This window comes from Python bivittatus, unplaced genomic scaffold (assembly GCF_059951505.1).
Source record: "Python bivittatus isolate LINGU-HERP-01145 unplaced genomic scaffold, Pbiv_v1 ctg000330_np1212, whole genome shotgun sequence".
NCBI lineage: Eukaryota > Metazoa > Chordata > Lepidosauria > Squamata > Pythonidae > Python > Python bivittatus.
Window position 1 is genome coordinate 51,580,909 of NW_028277058.1, and position 26,688 is coordinate 51,607,596.

Consider the following 26,688-nt stretch of genomic DNA (forward strand, 5'->3'; position numbering starts at 1 on the left):
CAATGCCCTAAAATCTTAGATGTGATTGCTAGAACCTTTCCAGAAGTTGTCACCAAACTGTAATTTTTAATGTGATGAAATGGTGAAGAAAGACCACTCTATCGTGGACTATCAGTTTTGAAGACTCCATGTTACATCCAAGTTGAGGACAGCAAGCAAAAGCCCCTGGCCCATCCAAGTTGCACCCCTGCAATCCTTAATTTTGTTGAATATCTTTTGTTGATTCATCTTTGGCAACAAAATTTGCCTTGCAATTTCCTAGTTTATCACTTATGCATTAGCATGCTGGCTTAAAAAAAGAAAAAGCTTCTTATATTTATGGCCCCTACAAGTGACCTAGGATGAATGAGTCATAATATATTCACAACACAATACACAAGAGGTAAGTGGGCATAGCAACCAAAGTGCTTAGTTCTGAACATCTTGTGTGGTATAAAAGCAGCTCACCGAGAAGACAATACCCTGCTAGGTAGTGTGTTTTCCATCACTGTGTGACTGTGGAGGTGGGTAGGAATCCATAAAACTTTGAAGACTTAAAGAATAATACTTCTCAAGGAGAAAATGGGGAGACAACTGAGTAGTACTCTATACAATAGATCGAGTCAAGGTGTTCCAAAAACTTTCTCTCGTGAATTAACAGCACCTGGCATGAGAAGATGCATATTGTAGCTTTTGTTCTCAGGGGTGGTTTAGATCAGTGTTTTTCGAACTTGGCAATTTTAAAATATGTGGACCTAAACTCCCAGAATTCCCCAGCCAGTATGCTGGGAATGCTGGCTGGGGAATTCTGGGAGTTAAAGTCCACACATCTTAAAGTTGCCAAATTTGAAACACACTGGTTTAGATGGAGACACTGAGATCTTTAGGTTGGAGCTGCCAGAAACACATGGGCAATTTTAATAAAGCAGTAGGAGACTGAGAACAGACCTGCTTGAAAGGCCTACCTGCCTACTATAGGAACAAAGTGATCACCTGGAGAAGCAGATATGGAGGGTGGCTATTCCTCTGTGCTAGAGGATAGAGGATGCCTCATAAGCTATCCTGAACCTTCAAGTGCCTCAATCATAAACTAGGAATATTAAGAATTATGGTCTAAACAACTCTGCAGGAGCACGAGATGGAGAAGGAGAGTGTATATGGATTTCTAAGCAGCTGACTGTGGCCCATTAATGAACAATATGTATTGGCTAATCCATGATTTGCTTAACAATGGCTTATTCAGTAAACTGGTTCCAATACCAATCATGGTTTTCAAGCCACAATGGCTGGGTTTAGACAATATACCAAGCCAGGGTTTTTTGTGATTGGTGACTCCTGGGGAATCACAAGTAAATTTGAGAGTAGACCACAAATTTATGTTTCCACACGTAAATGCTTGTCTTGGGAGAACATGAGATTGGTCTTGGAGCGCTCCAGCTATGCTTGAGCTACTCATGACATCCTACCCCCAATAGCCAGCACATGCTCACTACATACCCACAGTATCTCATTTACCACCTTTCCTTTGGAGGCTTTTTATGGAAAGGGGCAGTCAGGAAGGGCAGGCTCAGGAATGTGAAGACAGGCAAGGGCTGGTTCCTTTTCTTCCCTTCTGGCCTGCCTTTCCTGAACCCAGCTAAGAGAAGTCAGTGGGGCAGGTTAGGGAACAGAGGCAGACTTCCTGGCACTGGCAGCTGATGGCTGCTTGGGTGCCCAACTATTGGGCTGGAAAAGGTCTGGCCAGTGGAAGGAGGGAGGGAGAGAGAGAAAGTAGCCTAACTTGCTGAAAGCAACCCGTGTAGCTTGGAGACTTTCCATGGGAGGAGCAATCAATTTGCAGGAGGCTGGCCCTGCAAAGGGAAAGCTGTAAGTAGCCTCTTTGGGGCCATCACTGGGGGCTAAATAAGGAATTAGGGGCTAGGTAGGTAGAAGGACTGAATTGCTGGGGTTCTGGACTCAGAGCAGAAGAGAGAAATGCTGCTTCCAGTAGCAAAAGACTTGGAAGTTTGACTTGAGGCAGTGACAGGGGAATAGGAATAGGTATAAATGTGACTTCCCAGGAAACTGAAATTTGAGTGCAGCAGATCGCCTGCAACCCTCTTGATGGCATTGAGCAACAAGGCCTTGTAGCCCTCCCCCTTGGCTGGACTAGTTGGGTTTCCTGGGGTTTGCAATTCAGCAACATCTGGAGGCCAGAAATATCGATGAACATTTAATTATTAAAAGCATGTAGTATATTTATTCAAAGGGGTTTGAAGGGGTGATCAAAATGGTCAAGATGGTGCCCCGGTGGACATTCATGCATTTATTTCTTGCCCTTCCTTAAGCTCAATAAAATTAAATTTTATTCATGCGTCATTCATTTATCAAGGCACCACAAAGCTGAAAAAGCTCACTAACTTAAAACCAAACAACTTTATAAGTTAGCCTGATGTGTAAACCTAGTCACTGAGTCTTTGACTGCTTGAACCTTTCATTAGCTTAGGTCTTGGCCTGTGTTCATACATATCTATAAACAGCAGAAATTATCATCCCTTCTTCCTTTATTGAGTGAACTAATTAAGTAGACTTTGCTAGATCATAAGTGGTCCACACAGAGGAAGCTCCAGGGCATAATTCACAAGAGTGTAAGTTAAAATCATGGAAAGCTGCCTTATATGAAGAAATATGCCTTATATTTGTGAGCTCAGCAGAAAAAAATCCTTCACATCACCTGCTATGTAATCTTTATAAATGGGCAAGGGATGAACCCAGGGCCTTTGGCGTGCAAAGCGAGTGCTTTAACACTGAGCTATGATTCTTCACACAAAATGATCTACAAACAAGAATAGATAATACAGAAGTTCAAGAAGGATTTCAGTGTCAGATTCACCCGGGAACAAGTTCTTTCCCTGAGGGAGTGCTTGGCCCTTGCTTGTGTTGAATTCAGTTCTGGATAAGGGATAAATTTGGAAGTTTCCAAACCCTGCAGCAAAATGATAGGGTACTGGTAATATTTATAACCAGTTAATAATTCTTCTTTACCAGTGATTCATCTGTCTCACTTGACTTCATTTGAAATCGGCAGACGGCCAAATCCAGGGGAGGAAAAAAAAAAGGCTATCAGTAGAGCCATTTAAAGAAATTGAAGACAATTCCTACCAGAACTTCTTCCCCTCTCTAGTGTTCAGAGATTTAAAATATTTAAAGCTCCTCATGAAAGTATGATAATGGGAGTCACATACGGAATGCATAAGACAGAAGGAACTAAACAGAAATCAAATGAAAACCAGCTGCTAGAATGGAAAAGGGATTGTTTCTTTGAAAAACCGAGTGGCTTTCCATTCCAAAGGGGCTGGGAAATATTTTCCTTACGGAGGCAGCAGGTTGAGATGCCCCAGACAGAGTGCTGCAGCTGGATGAAGGAGACTTGGGTTCAAAATATAACTGAGTAACCTTGGGTCATTCACTTTCAGCTAGGGATTAACAGGCCCACATAACTGCTGTTTCACTGTTTGCTTTTAGTGATGCATTTCTGATCCAGAAAATTTTTGGTCTGCTTTTATATTACAGTACAAATCCTCCAGATCAAACCTGGGAATGGGCAGAGGTAGACCAGTTTATGGTGGCTGAGCAGCCCTGACTACTATCATTTAAAAGCATGGGAGATTTATTACAGTCCCAGGTTTTTTAAGAACACAGCTTTTCTTATATTTCGTGGACAGGCCAGGAAATTGCAGTAAGGAAATGGCATACTGATATTTATTCCGCACACTGATACTTATTCCCGGAAGTGCCAGAAAAGCGGCTACATTCTCAAAAACATCAGCAACTGAAAGGTGTGTGTGCAAACTGTAGTAGATATACTTGCATTTTTAAAGTTTGCATCAGGGAAATACATGTGTCAAGGAACAAAAACAGGATAGTTACAGTACATTAACAAAACTTCTTGAGCAATTTACAGTGGGAGTTGTAAATTTTAGCTTAAAGGAAATGTTAAAACATTTAAGTTAACTCAGTTCATGGAGGAACAGGCTATCAAAGACTCCTATCTCCTGAGTCACAAGCAGCATGCTTTAGATAGCAGCTGCTTGGGAATTTCAGTGCAAAACATGTGGTTGGCAACTGCGAGTCACAGAATACTGAACTAGGCGGTCTATTGGCTTAATTCAGTAGGTTACGATCATTTGCATAACAATTACTATTCTCCAGGATTTTGGGAAGGAAAGCTGTGATATGGCAGGAATGAGGATGAAATTCCCCTGTTTCCTAAACTTTTATGAAATGTAACTATTCCCTCTGACATGGATGTTTACCTTGGATAAAGGAAAATTATTGTTTCATGGCCTGGGCAAAACTAGGAATGTAGCTGAAATGGGTAATTACATACTACAGCATTCAGATTTCTCCAGTCCTACTAGTGCCAAACAAGCACCATTTTGTCTTCTCAGAATAGAAAATGCCATGAAAAGGACCAGAAGAAAAAGTGAAGTTAAAACATCTGGCCAAAGAATTTTAAGAATCCACATATTCAAAGATAGAGAGCATTTTATAAAAATGAAAAAGATCTTCGGGTTAGGGAGTCCATTGGATGTGAAAGAACATCTCTGTAGATGTTCTGCTGCTCGTAGGCACTGCGGTGGAAGTAAAAGAACTAGAGGTAACTTGAGACCCCTTTGCTCATTTGGTCTCTGGAGCACTCAACACAGCAACCAATTATGTTGCTTTAATGACACTGAATGCACAGGCCTGCAGCAACAAAGTCTTCATTTGGAAGACTGCACGCACACTGGCTTTCAAATGAACCAGCTGCCAGCATTGTCAGGGTAAAGTCCATGGAAGCCAGCAAAGCTTTGTTCTTGCAGATATTTCCACTGAACAAATGTTCCTGCAGCAACCAACATCAAGGCTCATGCGTTGAGTCTTTTGGATAAAGCATTGAATGGGGCATCAAACAGTTATTACACTTGCCATCCAGCTTAACTGCAATCTTAGTATGAGCCTGTGAGTAGCTAGGTGAACTACTGTGAGTAGCTGAATGTAATATTCAGCTTGGTAAGTATTTGAAAGCTGACTCTTCCTTTGTCTTCAGTTATCCTGCAGGACAGGACAAGGATTGGCAACCTTATTTGGTGCTGGGGGCCAATATGTAGTCTTGCATATAAGGATGTCTGTAGCAACAGTCACTGGTTTCAAAATGGTGGACGCAAACAGGCAATCAAAGCTTGCCCCCTTGAATATGGATGCACACACTGGGACGGAGTGTGATCTCCCAGTCACACCCACCATTTTGAAGCCAGTGACTGTGGTAGCCAATGCCCTTGTGTTCATGATAGTTTGAGAACCTCCTAAATTTCCTGAAATATTTCAGGATTTCCAGAATTCTCAGCTTTGGTACCCTACTGCAAAATCACAGGTGACAATGCCAACATTTCAGAAAATCTGGCAATTTCAAGAAGCTTGGGCCATTGAAGAAATGCTAAAATTACACTTTCATTTAATGGATTCCATCCTACCACCCTGGGCATGAATGGACAATTTCTGCCAACTTGAAAGGACTAATTTTTAGGAAGTTTGGGGAGTTTCAAAAAGGGAAAACCTGGTCCTTAACCTTACAGTCACTCAAATATGCAAAAAGGAGGGGCAAAATGTTTGACCCTACCCATTCTGGGGGTCTCTGGAGACCCCCAAAAGTTATGCTGTAAAAGTTATGCACTCATAACCTAGGGGGTAATCACAGAATGGATTTTGTACCACTGGCTCCTGGTAGGGGATAAGATTATCAGATTAAGAGTAATCTCCTTTTTATTTGTCCCTCCCCTGCCACAAAGTATTAACAGTCAAAGCACCTGCATTAACCATAGCAGTTCTTTTCCCCAGGACTCTGAACAAACTGACTTAGCTACAATGCACCCCTAAAGACATAACAAGACAAACTGCTGCTAAATTTACTTGCAAAGATTAAAAGAGAAGGAGAAAGAGAGAAAAAAATGTGTTGTGTGTAATCCAAGTGAGAATTCCCTTAGGGCTTGTATAGGACAGCTTTGGAACCCTGAAAAGTTACTGCTGTGTAAGCAGAGACATTGTATGTGTTCATTCAGCTTGTTGAGTACCGTCTACGGAAATGGGGAAGAAAGTTCCAGCTTCAAGATATTAGAATTCATTTACATAATCCCCGTATTGTTGTATTCCATATATACGTCTTTTCAAAACTGCCTGGGTGAACCAAGGCACAACTATTTCCAAAAGTAACATTTTCTTCTTTGATTTCAAATCTCAGTAACCCCTAATTTAGCCAGCGAGATTCACAACATTCCTGCACATGGCAGTCATGTGTCACTATAAAGCTCAGTGGCTTTTATTGTGCAATTGCTCCACATTATTGATGAGCTTTTATGGCAGGTTGAGGCAGTACTGTCCTCCACTTGGAATCATACTTTGCTTTCCAAAGTTTCTTCCGTCTTTTCCTCTTCAGCAACAAAATTCATGGGGAAAAAAAAAAAGATGGAATAGCTGTGAACTGACTTCCAATCAGCAGGTCTAGGAGCTGTCTTAAATGCTTAAGGGGTATAGGTCGGGAGGGTTTAAGCTTTTTCAGGCTGCAAAACCTGTTAGTTAAAAAAACAAGCAAAAGCAGAATTCTTGTTAAGAGGCAGTTTTAGTGACAGAAAATTGACTGTGTTCTAGTGAACTTATGGCGGTGGGGGGGAGGTAGTTGCTCATGGAACTCTAGACTTCCATAGAACGCAGTTTAAAAAACTCTGGCCTAGATCACTCCTGCTGAACATGCCTTCTGTGGCGCTGGAGATGTTTCCTACACTTGCAATCTCTTTTTGTCTGCTTGCTCTAGGGAGCTTCGAAACTTAAAAAGTTTCAGAAGGGAGGTTTCAGCAATTTCACAGTTGTCTTTCTCTCTTTTGTTCTGTGCCTTATCATCTCCCCCCCCCCCAAAAAAAGACCCCACACCCCAAATCATCTAACTCACAGTTGGGCCACATGAGGTTTTTGTATGGTATCAAGCTGTCCTTTAAAACTTACATACTGTAGCATTCCACTTATTTCCAAACGTCAGCGGTGAATGCAGAACAATTTGTTTCAGCAAGAGATCCGCTCGATTTGAGTAAAATACAGGCTATAGTGGTCATTTCTTGTATGGGAGAATGTCACATCACATTAGCATGATGTTTTGGCCACCACTGTTCACACAGACAAAGTGCACTCTGTGGCCTTCCCTTAGCAGGCTTTTAGAAACCTGTGAATGCAAGGAAAAGTGAAAGTTCCAATTTTCTGATTGGTTTTTAGCAGAGGCAACGCTTTAATTTCAACCCATAGAGATTTAGCAAAAGGCTTATCTACAAGAACTTTAGGTTTAAGATAATAAAATAAGGCTGCACATAATAATAGACTATAATTACCAGCTTTCATATGCAGGTTTCAAAAGTTGTCATGCCATTGTAAATGATCATTCGAATATGTCCCAAAGCAAACCTAAGATGTGTCAGTGAATATATAAAAATAGCTTGCCTCGCACTGGCACCCAGTATGTCTTCATGTGAATATTAGGGTAAATATTTCATGCTTGTAGGACACATGGGAGCATTAATCTGATCATGATGTGACCATGATGATCATTTCCAGCTATTTGGAAATTCGGGGGCAGTTTTCCCCAGTTAACAGCAATGTATTATCGAAAGACAAATATACAGTAACTTCTGCAAGTTGTCTTCAGTCACTGTGACACCTTTGAAATATTTCTTACTATAGAAAATCATAGATGGGCAATCCACATCTGCTGGAGCAGAAGATAAAAAATATGAAGTTGCTTTAAGAATTGGATAATTATTTTAGTACTGAATAAATGCAGGAGATCTCTACTGGTTCTTGGATCCAGAGATTTTTATGCCTACCTTTTAATCAGAGATGCCAAGAATGGACTTTTCCACATATCAAGTATATGATCTTTCATTGAATTATACCCTCTCCATGTTCCATAAGAAATATGGTTACACACACACACAAACACACCCACCCACCTTTATTAACTCTATTACTAGGAAAATCCACATTCAATTTAATTTAGACATTGAACTTTATGAATTCACTTATACCATTGGGGAAACGCATAAACATTCCTGGCTTGGAATTCCAGAAGAGATAAGATAATAATGAGTTAGCAGCATCGTTTCCCATGTTCTTCTGCTGAGTAAGCCCCAACAGAATGAATGACACTTTCCCCAGAGCACCCAAATGCAGAAAGAATTCCAGGGTGCAACATAGTTCCCTGGCCCTCCTTTTTATAAGTTTGTGAAAGCCATACCTTTCCCCTCACAGAGAAAGTCCCTTTCTCCAAAAACACATTATGACTGGCTTGCTCCTTCCACACTCCAAAGCACAAATAAACAGCAACCAGTGAAAGTATTTCATTTTCTAGTTTGAAGATGATGGTGCAGGCTATATAGCCTCAGTTTTAGAGTGTGTAAAATTAGAACACAGAAAGGCATAAAGATTAATAAGACATATTACTGGGGTTTACTAACGGATTCCTAGCAGCGTAGCTCAATGAGAACATAATTATGGTGATCAGGGAAGAACTTCATTACTCAGGAGTTAGGATTTATTGTGTTTGGTGGGAAACAAAATGAAATAACACAAAGCAGAAGCAGAAACAGCAGCATTGTAGCTCCCATTTGTTTCCCCCCAACCAACAAATAAAGGAGAGAATTCAGAGTACAGCTTCAAAGAGTACAGTGATGAACCAATCTCCCTAAATGATGCACCAGGAAAGAATTTTCTCCAGACCATTTTGGTTTCTGATGCTTGGGTTTGTTTTCCTAAACATTTGGCCCAGATGCACTCTTTTGATCTACTGAAAACCAGCATGGCCAAGTGGGTAGAGTGTTAGATTTTGTGGCTGATGGCCTGGGTTTGACTCTTCATTTAACCTAAGGCAGCTCATAAAATCTCAGCCGAAGGAGTCTTCCAAAGCTGGAAAGGGGAAATTCCACAAATGGTCTTTCTCAGCTGCTAGGAGAAAGTGGAAGTAAACAACTATTACAACCAAAAAAACCCTGATGTTAGAGTGGGTAGACAAGAGGAGTAAAGAAAGTATTTTCATAGTTTACTATCACATTTAGCTTCATCAGCCTGGTGACCCTGGCAGAACTACTTTATACTGTCTTCCCTGATCAGCTGTGACTCTGCAAGGTCTCCCAAGACTACTTGGATAGTGCTGAATTATCATGAGATGGCCTTCTAGTACACCTGAACTATGTGACTGCACCATTGCGGCATTGGAGTGTCAGTATGATGCAAAGGAGCATCTCCACCTCTATTTACCGAGCTTTATCTCAGGACAACACTGGGAACTTTGTTCTGTGCCTGCCTTCACATACTTCATGTTAACATACCAAAAAATCATCTTTTCAGTCATGGTAGTCCAACTGCAGAATGCTCTCCTCAAAGACATCTGTTTAAGTTTTTTAAAAAAAACAGAAGGCTCTAGATATTGTATGAAGAGTGAATGTGGAGGGAGTGTAAATATTGTTAATGAGTAATTGATAAAAGAGTTGTGGCTAGGGTGCCAGATTTTTCTTTGGGTTTAAGAAAAGCCTCCTCAAACGTGAAGTTTACAGGATAAGAATGGAACAATGACCATCTTGCAATTTATCACAGTCTGGAGAGACTGGTTGTTAGGCCACTCTAGACTTCATTTATGAACTTATTTGGATTAATCTTTTCAATTTGATTCCAAATAACCTCTAAGCAGCTTATAATAAATGTGCCAATGAGTAGACAACAATTAAATTCACATATGAAGCACCAAAGAATCACAGAGGAACAAAGGTTCAGAACTTTTCCTTGAACAAAAAATAAGTGTTGCCTTCTACAAGTGAGCAGAACAAAAAGGAGTGAACTCTGGCAAGACCAATATTGCTTATTATATATAAATATGTATGTATAAATTTAAGGCAAACTAAAAGAAATCAGTGAAGGAGATTGTCAGACCATTAGGCAAATGAAAGTGTGCTAACAGAGGATAGCATCCTTATTTCCCTCTCTCTTCTCTGTGAAACAATGTTGAGCAGATATCTAGATCTTTCTATGAGAGATCCCTGAATAACTGAGTCAACTAGAAGTTATAAATTAACTAAATTCTATACTGACCTAGGGTTTATCAATGTACTAATAAAAGAAACAGATTATTATTTCCAGATTTAAAATGTGAGACTTTGGTTTAGATATGAGGTCATTCAGGTCCTCAAAAGATGAATAAGCATCACAAGATCTGTGCATTCTTCTCTAGCTTGTGTTTCTAATTTTTCTGGGGAAATAATTCTTTCTATCCACCCAAGCTCTCCTATTTCTTTTAAATAATGGTCAAAAGGATTTTAAAAAGTTAGTTATTTCAAGGACCATTTGGCAGGGTCTGGAAGTTCCCCAGATTGTATGTCCACAGTGAACCCCTCTAGGATTTACAGCTATAATATAGAGAGTTCCCATACTTAAAACAGTAAATCAAGGGCTTATATCATTACTGACTCAGCAAACAACTGATGGGTAAAAAAGAAAACTATGCAGAGCCACAGAGTGTTAAACATGTTCCCCTAAATAAATGTTTATAAACACTACATTGTACATATCTTGCAATTGCTTGGGTGAAATGAAGGGCTTTAGAATTACTACATGTCGGGCAAACATGATGGGACAGTCTTTTAGTTCAAGGGATCATAATTCACATTTAATTTCAGTGTGTTGAGATCGTTCCATCTCTTGTACAATAGCTGACTCGTGTTAGAAACACTGTTTCTGTCAGAAACATTATTTCTGGGGCTTTAATTGCAGCAACATGAATGTTAAAAAATGATGTTTATTTGCAAGCTCTGTTTGATCATTGCCAGTGCTGAAATATTTCATATGCTTGATTGTATTCCATACCAGACCTGACTACTGATTAAAGCTGTCTGCTGTACCTCTTTATGCTGGTCTATCTAATGAGCTCTAATGACAATACATTCTGATACCATACTAGCAAAATGCTAGTCAGTATGTCAGTATGATTCACACAGTGTTCATGGGGAAACCAGATGCATAGACTGCAAAGATGTTGTTTTGTGCTGCCTATTATACACACTTCAGATAACGAACTCAAGATATTTGCTGCAGCCGTAAATCTTTCACCAAAGAAACACAAAGCAGCCTCCAAACTCAAAGCATTCTGTGTATAAGGCAGGCATGAGAGTCCAAGGTTGCAGATAATCCAACCACAGCATAGAGACAGAGCCACGGGTAGAATATTTATTTGAACATTATTTGCCACAAAGAGCTAGCCATAAGAGCCATCTCTTTTACCTAACCTGATTATCAGCTTGACTAATTGGCTGTCTTGTTTCTTTCTTGCAAGCAGAGCTCGACTTCCTTTGCTCTTCTTAATTTGCAACATGTGGTAGAGCTCAGGACCTTGCCTACCTGAGGCTCTAGGCTACTCAGCCTGCATCTAGGTCTTCTCAGATGGCCAAACTCTCCAGCTACTTCCTGCAGGGCAGGCTAGGGCTCAGACTGGTCAAGCTGTTCAGGTAATTCCTGTGGTCCAGGCTGAAGCTCAGACTGGTCAAGCTTTTCAGCTTCTGAATCTGAAGGCTCAGACTGATCCCTAACAGACACCATCATTGTAACATCTTATGGTTATAAAGTTGAGAAAAAAAAACTGTGCATGGGTGGGAGGAAAGCTATTCACCTTTTCTCTTCTCAGGAAAAAAATGCCTTAGAAGCAGTGGTAGCTCTCTAGTATGGCCTAGTTTTTGCACACGTAAGTGTTGAGTTGAATTACCTAGTTCAGGGCTGTGTAACTTTTATGTAATCAGGTGGGAAAGCTTTTTTTTTTTTTTTTTTAGAAAAAGGCCTCTGAGGGTGAAAGGAAAATGGCTGATAGGGCCAAAATTCTGGCCCTTTTAAAAATTGTTATTTGGGGGAATAAGTAGAGTTAAATGGTTTAAGACACCCATTTTACCCCATACTTAGCTGGTTTAACCATGGTGAAAGGAGGAGGTAGAACCACAGAGGTGAGAACTGACGAGAATTCCCACTTATGGGAAAGGTCTCCCTGAAGCTCCACAGAGCTCAGACCTCTCCAATTACAAAACAGAAGTTTTGTGACCTGAGATTTAGAACAGCCACACTGGATGAGCAGTGCCAAAAGGACATCTTAATCCATGGGGAAGTGTTCTTTTGGCAGAAACATTACCAAAGCCCCACATGGAAACCTCCTTATGGCGGGAAACTCAGCTTTTTCACTGTGAGAACTCAGCTTCTTCAAAAAATGCCTAGCATCGAGGTCCAAGAAATTCCATCTCTCTCAGCCTGAGTTCCACTTTTTTTTTTTTTTACAATATAGTGATGACACACTGCTTGCCTTTCCCACGGGTGTCTGTACGGATATCCACAGAGTGAAATAATATAGGAGAAGCACTTTGAAAATTCAAGACCATTGCAAGAACCAAGGCCACATGAATAGTAAAATATGAGATACTTAGGCAATGTTGAGGCTGGGGTCCAAAAATGCAATGAAATTGGGAGAGCTTTTCCTAATAGTGGAAGTTCTACCTCTCTGGTGACATCTAGTGCTTTTCTGAACTTTTGCTGTCCAAATTCAGCTACCATTTGCCTTCTCAAGATCCATCTGGGAATGGTCTTACATTAGCACATCATAATGTGCCCAGGTAGATTTGGAAAAAACCCCCTAATAAACAACAACCAAAAAAATGAATAAATTAAACAGCCACTAGGAAGAACTCTACCTTTCCCATAGAATTTGCAGTGATAAAAATGGCAAGGAAAATGATCTGTGATACCCCTTTGCTTTATCTCCTTACCTTCCTCCAATGTACACAGCTGAAAAATTTTGGCTTCCTTCATAAAAAGCCTTAAGAAGTACATAAAGCAGCCTCAAGACACATCTGAGGAGTCTAGAGGAAATAAAGTCTATCAAAACATCCAAGGGCTGAAATAGCTGTGAAAAAGGATAGGGCAGGGATTCTTCCTGGTTTCATTTTCCAGCAGAGAGGTGAATTTTGAGAGACCCTAAGAATGATAACCAAACCAGAAATACAACCTTTCAACATTTTCCTTGCACTATTTTTGACGTTTGCCATTCGCTGTAGAGTGGCAGGCTCATATGTGTATTATTTTAAGCTTTTCCCAACCACTTCTTTTTGCACAGCAAGTCAGAATCTGCTGAGGATAATATTGGTGTCTTGCCATTTCAGTCTGGCCCCGTACCCAGTTCTATCAAAGTCCCTCACTTGGGAGAGGCTGGGAACAAGCCTTATCCCACACAACCTGGCATCGGAACTAATGAGCTGGCAGAGAATGGCTGTCCTAGACTTTCATGGCAGGGACATCTTGGCCCATCTTCAAAGGATTATTAAAGTTTGGAGGAAAGTCTCACCATGGCCTAGTCTTGCATGCATAGTCCTGGCTTTGCAGGCCTCTTCATTGGCCTCCTGTAGGACCTGTCTGCCCACCATGATGTGGGCAGTTTGCGAGGAGGGGAGTTAATATTGCACCTTTAGTTTTAATCAAAGAACTACCAACTCAGATAGACAACCAAGCAGTAAACAACAGCCTAATCAAGGAACTACCAAGGAGAAAACAACACCCCCACCAACACTGACAGGGTAAGCTACAGTATATAAACAGAGAGCAAATCCCACTCCCTTCTAGACTGAAGATGTTACCTAGCCAGGTAACAAAATGTCTGCAAGAAAACAACCAGACTCAGATAACCCCAAGGATTCCACCTTCAGTTTTCTACCATATCAATCAGATCCTTTGATTCTGCAACATTACAATTTAAAGAACAAACAAACCTCTACCTCTTTCTTGGTAAAACAGGAATAGAAGCCCTTAGTTTAGCACAGTGTTTGGAAGATGAACGCAATACAGATTGTGGAGCATTCCTTATATTCTTCTTTCATAATTCAATTGAGAATAGCGTATCCTCATTTTTGCCCTTCAAGCATGCAGCTTTGCAAAAATCCCCCTGATCGTGATCAGTATATTTCTGGGTGGGAATGGCAGGCCTGCAGAATACACTTTGGCAACTCCAGTTCATTTGTTGTTGCTTTTCTGGCAACCTTTACAAATAACAAAGTCAGGCAAAGCTTAACTGATGCATAACAAAAAAGAGGTCCCATTTTTAAGTTTATCCCTGTGGTGTTGTGGGAGTGAGGAGATTTGCATTGTTTCTTTATCCAGAAAAGCTTACTTCATTACTAGGATTTCCAGTTCTAGGCTGCAAGAATCTGAACAAACCCCAGATGATAACAAAGAGATTCAGAAAGCTCTGTCTTCATTGCCATCTAGTGATACACTGGGTTTTTACAGCTCAGGTTCAGTAGCTAGCTAGCTAGCTCATTCATTTGTTCATTCATTCATTCATTCATTCATTCATTCATTCATTCATTCATTCATTCATTCATTCATTCCATCTATTTACCACCTCAGCCCCAAGAGATTCCAAATAATGTTAATTATCATATAAATCATATAAAATCATATAAAAAAGTAATAACCATTCTGATGCTGATTAGTCACCCAATCAGCTCTCAAAGACTTTCTGAAAAATCCAAGTCTTTGCCAACCTTGGAAAACCATGAGAAACCTTGGAAAACCATGTTCCAAACGAAGGGAGCCCCCAAGGAGAACAACCATTATGTGTCCTCTCACTGCACCATTCCATAGGAGGGGACCTTCAGTAGGCACTCCCTCTCCATCCAGACTGGGTAGTTAGAATCTACTTGGACAAGGAAGTCTCTTAGATACCTGTGCCCAGAGCCAAAAGGGCTTCATAGTTAATGAACTGCATCCGCAATCAATGAAGCTGTAAAATGGCATTGCCAGCACTGCCCAATAAGCACACAGATACTGTATTTTGGGTCAGCTGAAGTTTCCATGCAGTCTTCAAGAGATACCACATGTAGAATGAATTACAGTAATCATATCACAAGATGATGAGGCCATGAGTGACCCTCCTCAGTGCATCCTGATCCAGGGAAGGCTGCAACTGATGGCCTAGCCAGAGTGGATAAAGGCCCTCCTAACTGTGAGCCAGGAAAGACCTCCAGGTGCTGGGTCTGCCTGTGATGGAATGGAATTATGAAGGCCAGGCTCAGGGAGACAAACATTTTCTTACATCTCCTGAGGAGCGTGGGAGATACAAGAGGATGAGACTAGCACCTCCCTGAGGAATTCACAATGTTGTGGCTGGGATTACTTGGGAGCTGGGGTTTCAGTCTGGGAAGATTCTTGCTAGAGGTTGTAGCTAATAAACATAGCTGGACTGAATTTACACGGTCTCTTGGAGTTCCTTGGGCTAGGCCTGACACTGTTCTATCTCAGGGAGCACAATCCCATCAAGTGTTACATTTGGTATTATCCTAGAATAAACTGCTTTCTGAATTAACAGAGTTTTAGTCTCTGAAGATGACTATCTGGAGCCTGGTTTGGGGAGAAATTCAGATATATTTTATATATCAAAACTACTATTTATATTCTGGGTTTTTTCAGTGCTCACTGGATTGCTTTTTGTTGAATTGCTTTTGAGAGGTGGTTCTTCCTCCTCCTCCTCAACCCTCTCAAAAGCAATTCAACAAAAAACAATGCAGTGAGGATCGAAAATGCCCAGTAGTCCAGAATATGGGATGACTGTCCTAGAAAGAAAAATGGAAACTGGTGGTGGGGCAGGGTGGAAACAGAGTATGGAGTATCCAGATAAGATGCCCACAAAAGAAAATCCAAAAATGACCCATTTGGGAGACTGTAGTAAATTTTGAACCTAGCTAGATGGCAGCAATTAGCTAGCTTTGGCTGAGCTTGAAAACTAAGCCCCACGGAATTTGGTTAGTACTTGGATGGGAGATCAGGAAATCTCAGAGCAGTAAACTAGATGAGAAGTTAAAAAAAAAAAAAGTCCTGGAAGTAGTCGGGAATGGTCCTTCTGGACCATGGCCAACCACATGCTTATGTCCTTGAAGCCACCAGAAATTGAGCTGGTTTTGAAAAAGATATCAAATTATAGAAAACTTTGAAAAGGGGTTGAAAAGACACCATGACAGGGCCAGTCTCCCTGTGAATGTCTCTTAGTCTTCATTGCTTTAGACAGAAACCGCTTAAGCGCTACTTTGCACTGTGTTTGAGAGCGGAGCAATGGTGACAAGAGTTCTCAAATCAATCTGCTCCTGATATTCTGCACAAACAATAAATAATGAACTCCATCCTGGTTGCTCAGGCCTTTAGACCCTACACTGTTCTGTCCTATTCTCTGTCGCTGAGGAACTCTACTATCAAGATTATTTTTCAATGTAGGAATAGAAGCATAGGCAAAGCAAGTACTTCAGCCTTGCCCTGCATAAAGTGCAATTGTAGGACAACTCAAGACAGGCCATGAGTTCTATGTCTACAAATAATATCACATCTTTTCCCAATCTGGGTGCTCTCCAGACTTCAATACCCATTGCTAAGAATTCTGGGCACTGAAGCACTCATGTCTAGCATTGGCCCAGGTTGAAATAGACTGTTCTAATTAAATAAGAATTCTTTTGCATCCTCCTCTGTAAACAAGCTAAAATATAAAACAAATTCATAAGACATACTGACTCTATATAAACAGATCTTTAAAATATTAATGAAGAAATATGACAAAAATATACACACATTAGGATTAAGGTGGACCTAAGGTTTCTTGCTCTCTGAGACTAAGTGTAAAATTGTTCCCATCTTCATACCACATTCAGAAGTTAACGGAATTGGCAATTGGCTTCTCCCTCGGTACTGGCAATAGGTTAGCTCCTTCCATCATAGCTTGCTTAAGCGGTTAGGACTGGCAGTGCAATCACAGACCTCCAACAGAAGCCATGATGATATCACGTGCATCAGGATGTCATTTCACAAGTGGAGCAAATGATGTTATTTGTGTCAGTTGCATCTTGCATATGTAATTCATATTATCTGTGTGATGACATCATGATGCAAATGTTGTCACTTGCCCCTCTTTCTTCCCCTACAGATATTGGTGTGATACCTTGGCAAATTGGTGATTGGCTGGAGGGAGTGCAAGAAGATCAGCAAGAGGAGTCACATTTTTTACCTCCCACCCTGTGACTCCTGAGGTAGTTGTCCCTCTTCATCTTATAGTAAATTCAGCCCTACTTAGCATATAAGTAGTATTCATTTAAAACCCATGAAAAATTAACTCAGTTATGTGGCTTTTATGAAAATAACATAGATAATGATAATTACAATAATACAAGACCTGGCAATGGCTAAGAGCAGGAAAGTTGAAGAAAAAGGCAGAGAGGCTAATTCTGGCTGCACAAGACCAAGCCTTAAGAACAAATGCACAAAGCCAGAACTGAGAAGACAGCAACAGATAGCAAATGCTACCTTTGCAAATGCAAAGAAGCTGAAGAAACAGTGGACCACCTAGTTAGCTGCTGCAAGAAAATCACCCAGACTGACTACAAACAAGGCATGACAAAGTAGCAACAGTGGTGCATTGGAATATCTGCAAGAAATACCACTTGCCTGCAAGCAAGAACTGGTGGGACCACAAAACAGACCAAGTAATAGAAAATGAAGAAGCTAAAGTGCTCTGGGACTTCAGAATTCAAACAGACAAGCACCTGCCACACACACCCCAGGCTTAACAACTGTTGATAAGAAAGACAAAAAAGTCTGGATAGCGGACATTGCAATACCTGGAAACAGCAGAAGAGAAGACAAAGAACTGGAGAAAATCACAAGATACAAAGGCCTGCAAATGGAAATAGAATGGCTGTGGCAAAAGAAAGCAAAGATAGTACCAATAGTAATAGGCGCCTTGGGTGCAATCCCAAAACATCTGGAGCACCACTTGAACACCATCGGCATTGACAAAAATCACCATCAGTCAATTGCAAAAGGCAGCTTTACTTGGAACAGTTTCCATCCTGCAACAATACCTTCAACACCATCAAACAACAACATCTGCCTATCCCAGGTCCTTGGAAGGACTCGACAGGTGGACAAAAATGCCAAATCCAGTCTAAACATCTGGCTGACTGCGTGGCCAACCATACTAATAGCAACCCCCGCCCTCCCCAGGACCCCTTCATTCTTTATCTTTGGGACTGTTTTGCAGTGGGAGGCTACTCTGTAGAGCTTGTGGTTTTATTTCTACAGAGCACAAACACAACTGTAGCCAACTCAGAAAGAGCCCCACCCTTTAAACACTAAAAAACCCACTGTGGCCTCTGAAAACTTAGAAGAAGTAAACTGAATAAGGTCGTTGCCAAGAAGAAAGGAGCCTGCTATGATGTGTCATTTCAACGGTCCAGAAATGTTTTCATTCCCTCTAATGGTACTCTTGAGCAAAGACAAACTGTCTATAATGCTGTAATTCAAACATGGCATAACTTAAGGCAAGACAAAGGCCTTCCATGTGGCCTTAAAGGGATTCTGAGGAGGTTCAAACTGCACAATTGGAGCAGACTTACCACTTTTCAAATTTGGTGTGTCGTTATTTTCTTCTTTCATGGAAGGTTACCTTTTTCCCCAAGCTTCCATTTTCTGAGATAGCAGAGGAATCATCACCCTGGGAGTGGAACATTAATATAACACTTCCAAAAATCATAGATTCATAGAATTATGGAGTTGGAAAGGGTCTCACAGACCACCTGCTCCACTGGCTCTGTGCAGGATCTACTACAGCTTCTTCCAAGAGATGACCATCCTGTCTCTGTTTGGAGACCTCTAGCAAAGGAGAACCCACCACTTGATGTGGCAGCCTGTTCCACTGGCTGACAGCTCATACATTCAGGAAGTTCCTCCTGATGTTCGGCTGAACTTCCTTCCTTGTAATTTCAACCTACACAGGCCCTCTGGATCACAGAGAATAAACCTACTCTTTCTTCAGATACTTAAAGTCTCCTTTCATAACACCCACAAATCCCTCAACCTTTCAGCCAGGAAGGTTTTCTACGAAACAAAGGTGTGAGACAGATTTTGTGAGAGCACTGCTAAAACAAGCTCTCTTCTAGCTATGATGTAAAGGGTAGGGTCTACTTGCCCCATCACTGGAATTGCCCTTCCTTTCCATTGCCTGGGTTCACACAACATGTGGTTCAGCATGTTTGGGAAATCTAACCATTGTCTTAGCACACTGTGATGTAGTGCCCAACAAAAAAGGTTTAATGGCATTATACTTTGTGAATGCTGCAACTATGCTTTTTTAAACTCACATTTAGGGTCAAGTGGGTTGTATGAGTCCGACAGAGGCGAATTTGTATGAGTCCAGCCATTTAATGAGAAACAATTCCCTGGAAATATTATTTTCTCAAGCAATGTTATGGTGGCCTCCAATACATTCCAATGTGTATGTTGTTATTATTCTGTAAGTTCCATATATACAGATAGAGCCTTGAAACGTTTTCCTGCCTTTCATTAACCATTCTTGACCTTGATTTTTCTTTTTCTCTTCTTCTTCCTCTCTAGCTCTGTTAGCTTCAGAAATTGAAATACAGAGTCATTTTCATGGTATAAGTCATTCTTGCTGAAATATTTATGAGGTGATGGTACAGTTTCAGAAACTTACAAGATAGGAAAGAGGGTTTTAAGGAAAATATGGATGACTCTTTGCTTTTTAATTTCTAACAATGAAAGGCTAACTGAAATGACTTATTGCTTTTCCAAAAATACAAAGCCCAAACCCAGAATAAAACAAGGGCACAGGATTACTGATGAGTTATCTCAGGGGCCTGCAAGGTAGAGAAACGATCTAGCTTTGTCATTAAAGATACAGCAAATGGAGTACATGGCACTTGAATTCAAGATGTGGAAAACAGAAGATGGATCCTCCAAAGGGCATAGGTGCATGGTAGAAACCATGATGGCGTCACAGGTAATTATGTCATTATGCAATTAACATGATATGAAAGTCAGTTTTCAGACAGCTACAAGCAAAGAGTCTGATACCAAATAGGTTCGTTACCACAGCAAGAGACAAGTCAAAACTTTCACCCCAAATTGGCATCAAGCCCATTAATCACATGGGCACACAAGACTTTGAACCATGATTTCACTATAAATCCTTCGTTTGATTTATAGTGAAATTTTATAGCTGGAATTTTTTCATAATGGATTTTTCAGCTTTTCTTCAATAAACTATTTAACAGAAGTTCTTGAATCCTAGAGTGTCTGTTTATGTATCCCATCCAGCTTGCTGGGAAAAGTCTGTCACATGGATTATGTAATTTGTGACACTCATGCTGATGCTGTCATTATTTGTGTGATGTCTCTTGCCCCCCTGCCCCCCATCATGGTCAGGCATACCAAAGGATACTGGGATACTGGGAGTTGAAGTCCGCACATCTCACAATTGCCAAGGTTGAGAAACACTGATCTAGATTAATTGATTAACTCTTTCATAATGGCATTTCTGGGAATATTTTTCCCCTTTGGCTACAAGGAAATGTCTTTTTTATATTAAGCCTGTTTCAGAGCATAATGTTCTCATATGTTTGCTTCCTTCAAATGCTGGGAAACCATGCCATAGAATTCCAGCAACAGTAGCCTGAGAAGGCTGCAGGCATCAGATAAATTAGGACTGAGGGGCTCTTGCAGTCTAGGGACGTCGGTTGTTTTCTTTGGCTTTCAAAAAATAATACCTATCAAATAGTCACCCTTCTACCCTTACAAGCGATGCTGTGAGTATATATTTTAAAAATCAAACTATGATTAAGGTTTGCAAGAATGAACGGGAATCAAGAAGTATGTCTCTGGAGGTTAAAGCCTTACCATCTTCTTCTGAGTTAATAAAGAAACCTACAGGTAGCCCGCAAGGATATGATAGCAGATAAGGCAGCAGTGGAGATACTCTGGGAGAATTTGTCCAGTTAGAACAAGTGCACATTTTGAAGTTGTACGCAAAATATTAGGGGAGGTGGAAAGGAATGAATCACAACTGCAGTACACAGACAAAGGTTTGATAAGACATTGCTACAGCACTACATTTTCCAGACTCAGAAGCAAAGTTTCATTTGAGCCAATCTCACTGGGGCTTTGCAACAGGAATACAGCCTCAAGCATCAATGTTTGGAGCCTGTAAAGTATTATTTTAAGCAACTGATAGAATCCCTTTCCTCGTCCATGAACAACCACAATCATTCCATACAAACATCTGAAAGTAAGAAATATTTCAGGCCTCTTTGACCATGACAATGCTCAGTTTTGAAAATTAAGCTCTACCTGTAAGGAACATGATTGTACAGCTCGGTGGCTCCATACAAAAGGTCTCAGGTTCAGGGCTAGGTCAATGATTAGGCAGAATGTAGTAGCTGCTTCTGGCAGTTGACTGGGGCACAGTGAAAAAGCAGCAAATGGTTAACTATTGATCCTTGTTCATCTCTGAACTACATATATTCTCTTCAATTGTATTTGATCATAGTTATCTTTGCTGCCAGGGAGGAACCTAAGAACATAAGCAATGCCCTGCTGGATTGGACCCCTGATCCATCTAGTCCAGCAGTCTGTTCTCACAGCAGCCAACCAGCTACACAAAGAAGCCCACTAGTCTCCCAGCAGATGGCCTTCAGAGGCACTCATATGGCCATCAGGGTTAATAGCCATGGATCCCCATGACTTCCATGAGTGGATCCAACCCTTTTCTGAAGCCAGCCAAGCTTGTAGCCAGCACCACATCTCATGGTAGCAAATTCCAACATTTAATTATGCATTATGTAAAAAAATACTTCTTTTTGTCTGCCCTGGTTCTTCCAGGATTCAGTTTCATTGGGTAACTTCTGGTTCTAGTGTTTTGGGAAGGGGAAAATAGCTTCTTCTTTATCTACACCATGCATACTTTTGTACACCTCAATTGTGCCCCCGCTCATTCACCTCCTTTCTAGACTAAAAGGCCCAAAATGTCACAACCTGTCCTCACAGAGAACCTGAACAGAGGCCCTTAAACATCTTAGCTGCCCTTCTCTGAATCTTCTCTAGCTCCACTATATCTATTTTGAGGTATGGTGACCAGGACTGCAAAGAGAAGAGATGCTTCAGCTGATACTTTTCTTTGTTTTACTTTTGATTTGGCCAGCTTTGGGTATCATGTACTCATAATAACCCTTGGGCTGGGTTGCATGTGTGTGGGTGGGGGTGGGTATATGACTGAAGTCATCTGTTTAGTCTTAATCAAACATTTTGTGCTCCCTTCCTACACTTCCAGGTAGAGAGGCACCTGGAGAACTGCTGCTGGTTAGCATACACCAAGACAGTAAGAGCTGCAATGGCCTTTGAGCAGTAGATTGGCAGCCACCCTCTAAAATAGATGGGATCAGCATAGCAGTGAAATTGAATTAATTCATCAATTAAATGAATGAATTAATCACTGAAGTTAAATTACATTATTTAATTCAACTGAATTAATCCCATACAGTTCAGATGATTACTGACCACAAAATGATATTTTTCCTCTCGGTCATGTTAAAAATTACAGTTTTGTAATAAGTTCTGGAAGGCCTCTGGGGACCACATCCAAAGTCTGAAGGACCACGTGGATCCCTACTGCAGTCTCAAGTTGTCCATCTCTGATGGACAACGGTGAGCTCTAGGGCCCAGAAAACTGACTTCATGTAAATGACTCCCTAAGCCAGAAACCACATCCTGTCCAAGGTTCCCTACAGTATTAGGCTGAACAGGTACTGAAAACAAATAATTATGCATCAAGGTGCACTGAATTGTTTTGATGTATATATGCATATCTTCCTCTATAGACATGGAGATCCGGGGCAAGTGAGGCATACAAATATCTTGTCTCATTAACTGCAAGTTATGTTAACAGCTTAAACTTCCATTAAAAGCTCAGGCAATAAAGCACACTAAAAGAAAAGGATGTCATAAAAAAAAAAACCCAGAATAAATAAAAGAGGGAAAAAACATAGCTGCAATAATTCCAATAAGACCTCAGCTCAGTATGAAGGAGAAAAAAGATTTGTGTGTCTCCAAATGCTCAGTGGAACAAAGTAGTTTTAACTGAGCTCTTCAAAAGCCAATATCAGGACAGCTTTCCAGTCTTCTCAAAGAATGTTTATTTCTGTGACCTAAAATATCCTCTGCATATAGAAAGCGTGCATAAAATGAGATGTATTGGAGTGAGTACTTCATGACATCTTTGCCAATTTCCATGGGAGATTAACATGGGTTGTTTGAATTTCTCCTGGCCTTTATGTCTTTGGCTTTGACATTTTTGTGGCATTAAACCAATTCCCCTTCGGCAGGCTTTATTTGCTTGCTTCTCTCAGTGTCTGGGCAGTGTTGAAACAAGCTTTACAAGATAATCAAGTTTGTTTAAACAGTAATGTGACATATAATGTGGAAACAATGATCTCTACTACCATGGCATGAGATCTCCAGAAAAACACACTCTTCTTAAATTAGGATGAACAGATAAGCAAGCAGTTTTCCAACTTGAGTATTTTTGTGTGGAACAGTAGTCCTTTGTCCAGTCTTCCAGAAATTAGTTGCTGGCTATTATGGCCCACACTAAATTATCACTAGCTGATCCACTTGCACCATTGTAAGCTTTGCTGATTCGTTTTCCTTCAGGAATAACTATAATATATCATGGGCTGATAGAGGACAGAATGGGAGAGAGGAGGCAGTGATGAAGTTGTCTTACAATACCTTCTTACTGTAGGTACTTCCTGGTGGAGCCACCTGGTTCTGTGAAGCTGAAAATAACTAAAAGGCTAAATTTTGCAACACGTCTTCACACCACCACAATCTTCCACAATGGAAGAAAATATATGAATACATCTTTGCATCTTCTACAACCTGGTGCTCTCCACTGTTGTGGCTATAAGAATTCCTTGCCAACACAGTCTTTGACATATTGGTTCAAAGCTTCTGGTAATATATTCTATGTAGATAATTCAGTAGAAGAATTCTCTTACCATTCCTATAGAAAAAGGGGAAATGGGGTGAAGTTGATACACCAGAGGCAAGGAAACTCTGGTCCTCCAAATGTTGTGAACAGCATCTCTGTGTATCCATAGTCTGAATAACCAATGGTAAGGAATGCTAGGGGTTGTAGTTGACCAATATCAAGGTGGTAGGTTCTTCATTCCTACGACAGGCCACATTCAAGCGAAGTACTTCTCTCCATAGTGCTCAATCAGATTATGGAATTCAAAACATGATGAGCTGAGATATCACTATACTTTCAAATTCCTTGGCTTGGAAAGGAAAATGTGGTACAAACTAGAGAAGATGTTTTCCCTCCTGTCAGGTGCTTCTGCAACCATTAATTGCAGCGGTGACAGTGGGAAGGAAGTGAGAAAGTCTGGAAAGGAAGGAAGGAAGCAGAATCATCCTTTTCTCTTCTTCATCCCACCTTCCATGGCATCTGGACAGCTGGGAAGTGTTCTCCTATAATGCTCATTTAGCAACTGATTTAGAACAAACATGGAAAGCAGTATTTTCCTGCAGCTCAATCCAAATCAAGTTTGGGGATGTCTTTTTAAATTAGAGCTTGATTCATGATCTTTTCAGTAGCAGTCACTCAATTTCCCTTTCTGCTTATTTTGGGTAGAAGTATTCAGACAAAATGCCTTTTCCTGAGAAAGTCTTGTTTTAGGAAGTGATCCACAGATAAGCTACCTGATAATGTGGGACAGTAAGGTAAGTAAAGTAAGATAGTATTGATTGTTAGAAATGCACTTAGTAACCTTGCGAGGTACAAAAATGTTCCAAGGCAAAACGCCAGTTCTTGATGTATTAATATGTTTATTTTTGTTGGATTTTGATTTTGAATATTTGCCAGAGGCCTTCATCCAATAAAAATGTTATTTTGTCCCTAAGGGATGCACCATAAATGAAAACTTTGGGTTTCTTGAAATAAACAATCCCCCTTCTTTCTCCGTGTTTTCCTTAGTCAGTCAGTCTTAATGATTCATTTTTGTCTTTAAAAGTTAGGCTTCTCCCTAAACGTGCATCCTTTTTCAACATCTGGGCTAAGGGTGTTACCTAGCTGGTTTACTCTAGTTCAGTATTTCCCAACCTTGGCACCTTGAAGATGTGTGGACTGCTGGCTGGGGAATTCTGGGAGTTGAACTTCACACATCTTCAAGCTGTCAAGGTTGAGAAACACTGCTCTAGTTTGTGAGAACCAGTTGCTAATTCTTTTTCCTAGGGGAGGCCTTCAGTAGGATATGGTGGGGAGCAGCACAGACCCAATGAAGAAGCCTGGTGATGCCAGCCTAGAAGCATTAGGGACCGAGCATCACACAGGTGTTGCCCTCTCGCTGCCTGGAAAGCCAGACAGGAGGACACAAAACCCCGCTCCCACTTCAGAAAGCTCTCTTAGAATCCATTGGTCTATCTGGCTCTGCTTTCTGCTGCTCAGCTTGCCCCACTCATTAGCAGTATGCACATACCACGGATGGACCTTCAATCATATAGTGGCACCCACCATCTTGGCCTTTTGCCCTGCTATGTGGATGCTCCTGATCACACCAAATTGTGGATTGTACTACCCATAGTTTAAACCCTAAGCCAAACATGATTTATCTATTCATTTTAGGGTACTCTGCACATACATACAGTTGCCAACCTTATGGATATCTTCTGGGGCTTTAGTGGAAATGCAATCCTAGTAATTTTTGTATATCATTTTGGTCATCATGATAAACCATACTTGGCTTAACATATCTGAACTGGGCCAGTAATACCAGTAACAAACAAACCATGTTACAATATTACTCCCTTTATACAAAATTACTTCCTTTTTTGCATGTGAGAAGAATGTTGTATACATACATATATTAGAGAAGAAAAAGTCAGATTCTATTTAGTGCATTGCCGTAAGGTCATATAAATATAGCAGTATGAAAGCACCATGGCATCTTCAAAACTAGGCAATGATATAATATATAAAGGGTCACAATAGGTTTGGTGGCACGTTGAAGGCTGAACTTCAAAAGTGAGTGGAGCCAGGGCCCAATGGGGAGGGGGGAGGGGGAGAGAGGGACTTTCATGAGTTATAAGGTGTGAATTGGGCACTTCAACTATCAGCATGCACTTTGTCCCATAGCCCTCTCTGCAACCCTTCTCTAAAAGGACTCAAATGTTTGGAAGGGGCATAAAAGAAAGATGGTGGCAAGCCATTGTTTGCCCACCATTATCTTCTGAGGTGTGGTTCCATAGCATATTTATTCTTCTTTGAAGAACACCACTTACAAATTGTTTTTGAGCAGTTACAAGACCAATACAGCAGGTTAAAGACTCACCCAGAGACTGGCAGCTGCTCTGAACTCTGGATACCATGATATGATAGCCTAGGCTATCACCAAAACACCATTTCAGAAATCCTGAAAGAGATCATGTGAGATCTTGGCATTCTTGCACAAGATTTTGCAAGATTTGGGTACTTTTTAAAATTATGTTATTTTGCAAAAAGCAGAAATACTTTTTCGGAATCCAAAGATACAGCATTGCCATCCACTGAATGGCCAAATAGGAATCTGTATTCACTAGTTAGTCTGCCCTATGACACATCTATTGTACTTCATATGGATACACAAACCAAGGAGTAAGGGAATTCTAATACCCCTTTCCACCATTGTGTGAGCTTTCAATTACACAAAAAGTAATTTGTGACCCAACCAAGCAAAGCTTGTCAAGTAAGAGTTACAGATATCT

At 40.7% G+C, this 26,688-nt stretch overlaps 1 protein-coding gene across 3 annotated transcripts in view; it reads right to left on the bottom strand.

Moving 5' to 3' along the window:
• RERG (RAS like estrogen regulated growth inhibitor) overlaps nucleotides 1-26,688 on the bottom strand; it is a 111,969-nt gene that overhangs the window by 39,956 nt on the left and 45,325 nt on the right. Inside the window, exon 1 of one of the 3 annotated variants that reach the window (XM_088141309.1) lies at nucleotides 26,277-26,328. The exons of the other annotated variants lie outside the window; for them this stretch is intronic. Coding sequence (XP_087997435.1) covers nucleotides 26,277-26,313 — 37 coding nt within the window. The 5' untranslated portion in view covers nucleotides 26,314-26,328. Of the gene's footprint in view, nucleotides 1-26,276; nucleotides 26,329-26,688 lie in introns of those variants that run through there. 3 annotated transcript variants of the gene reach the window in all.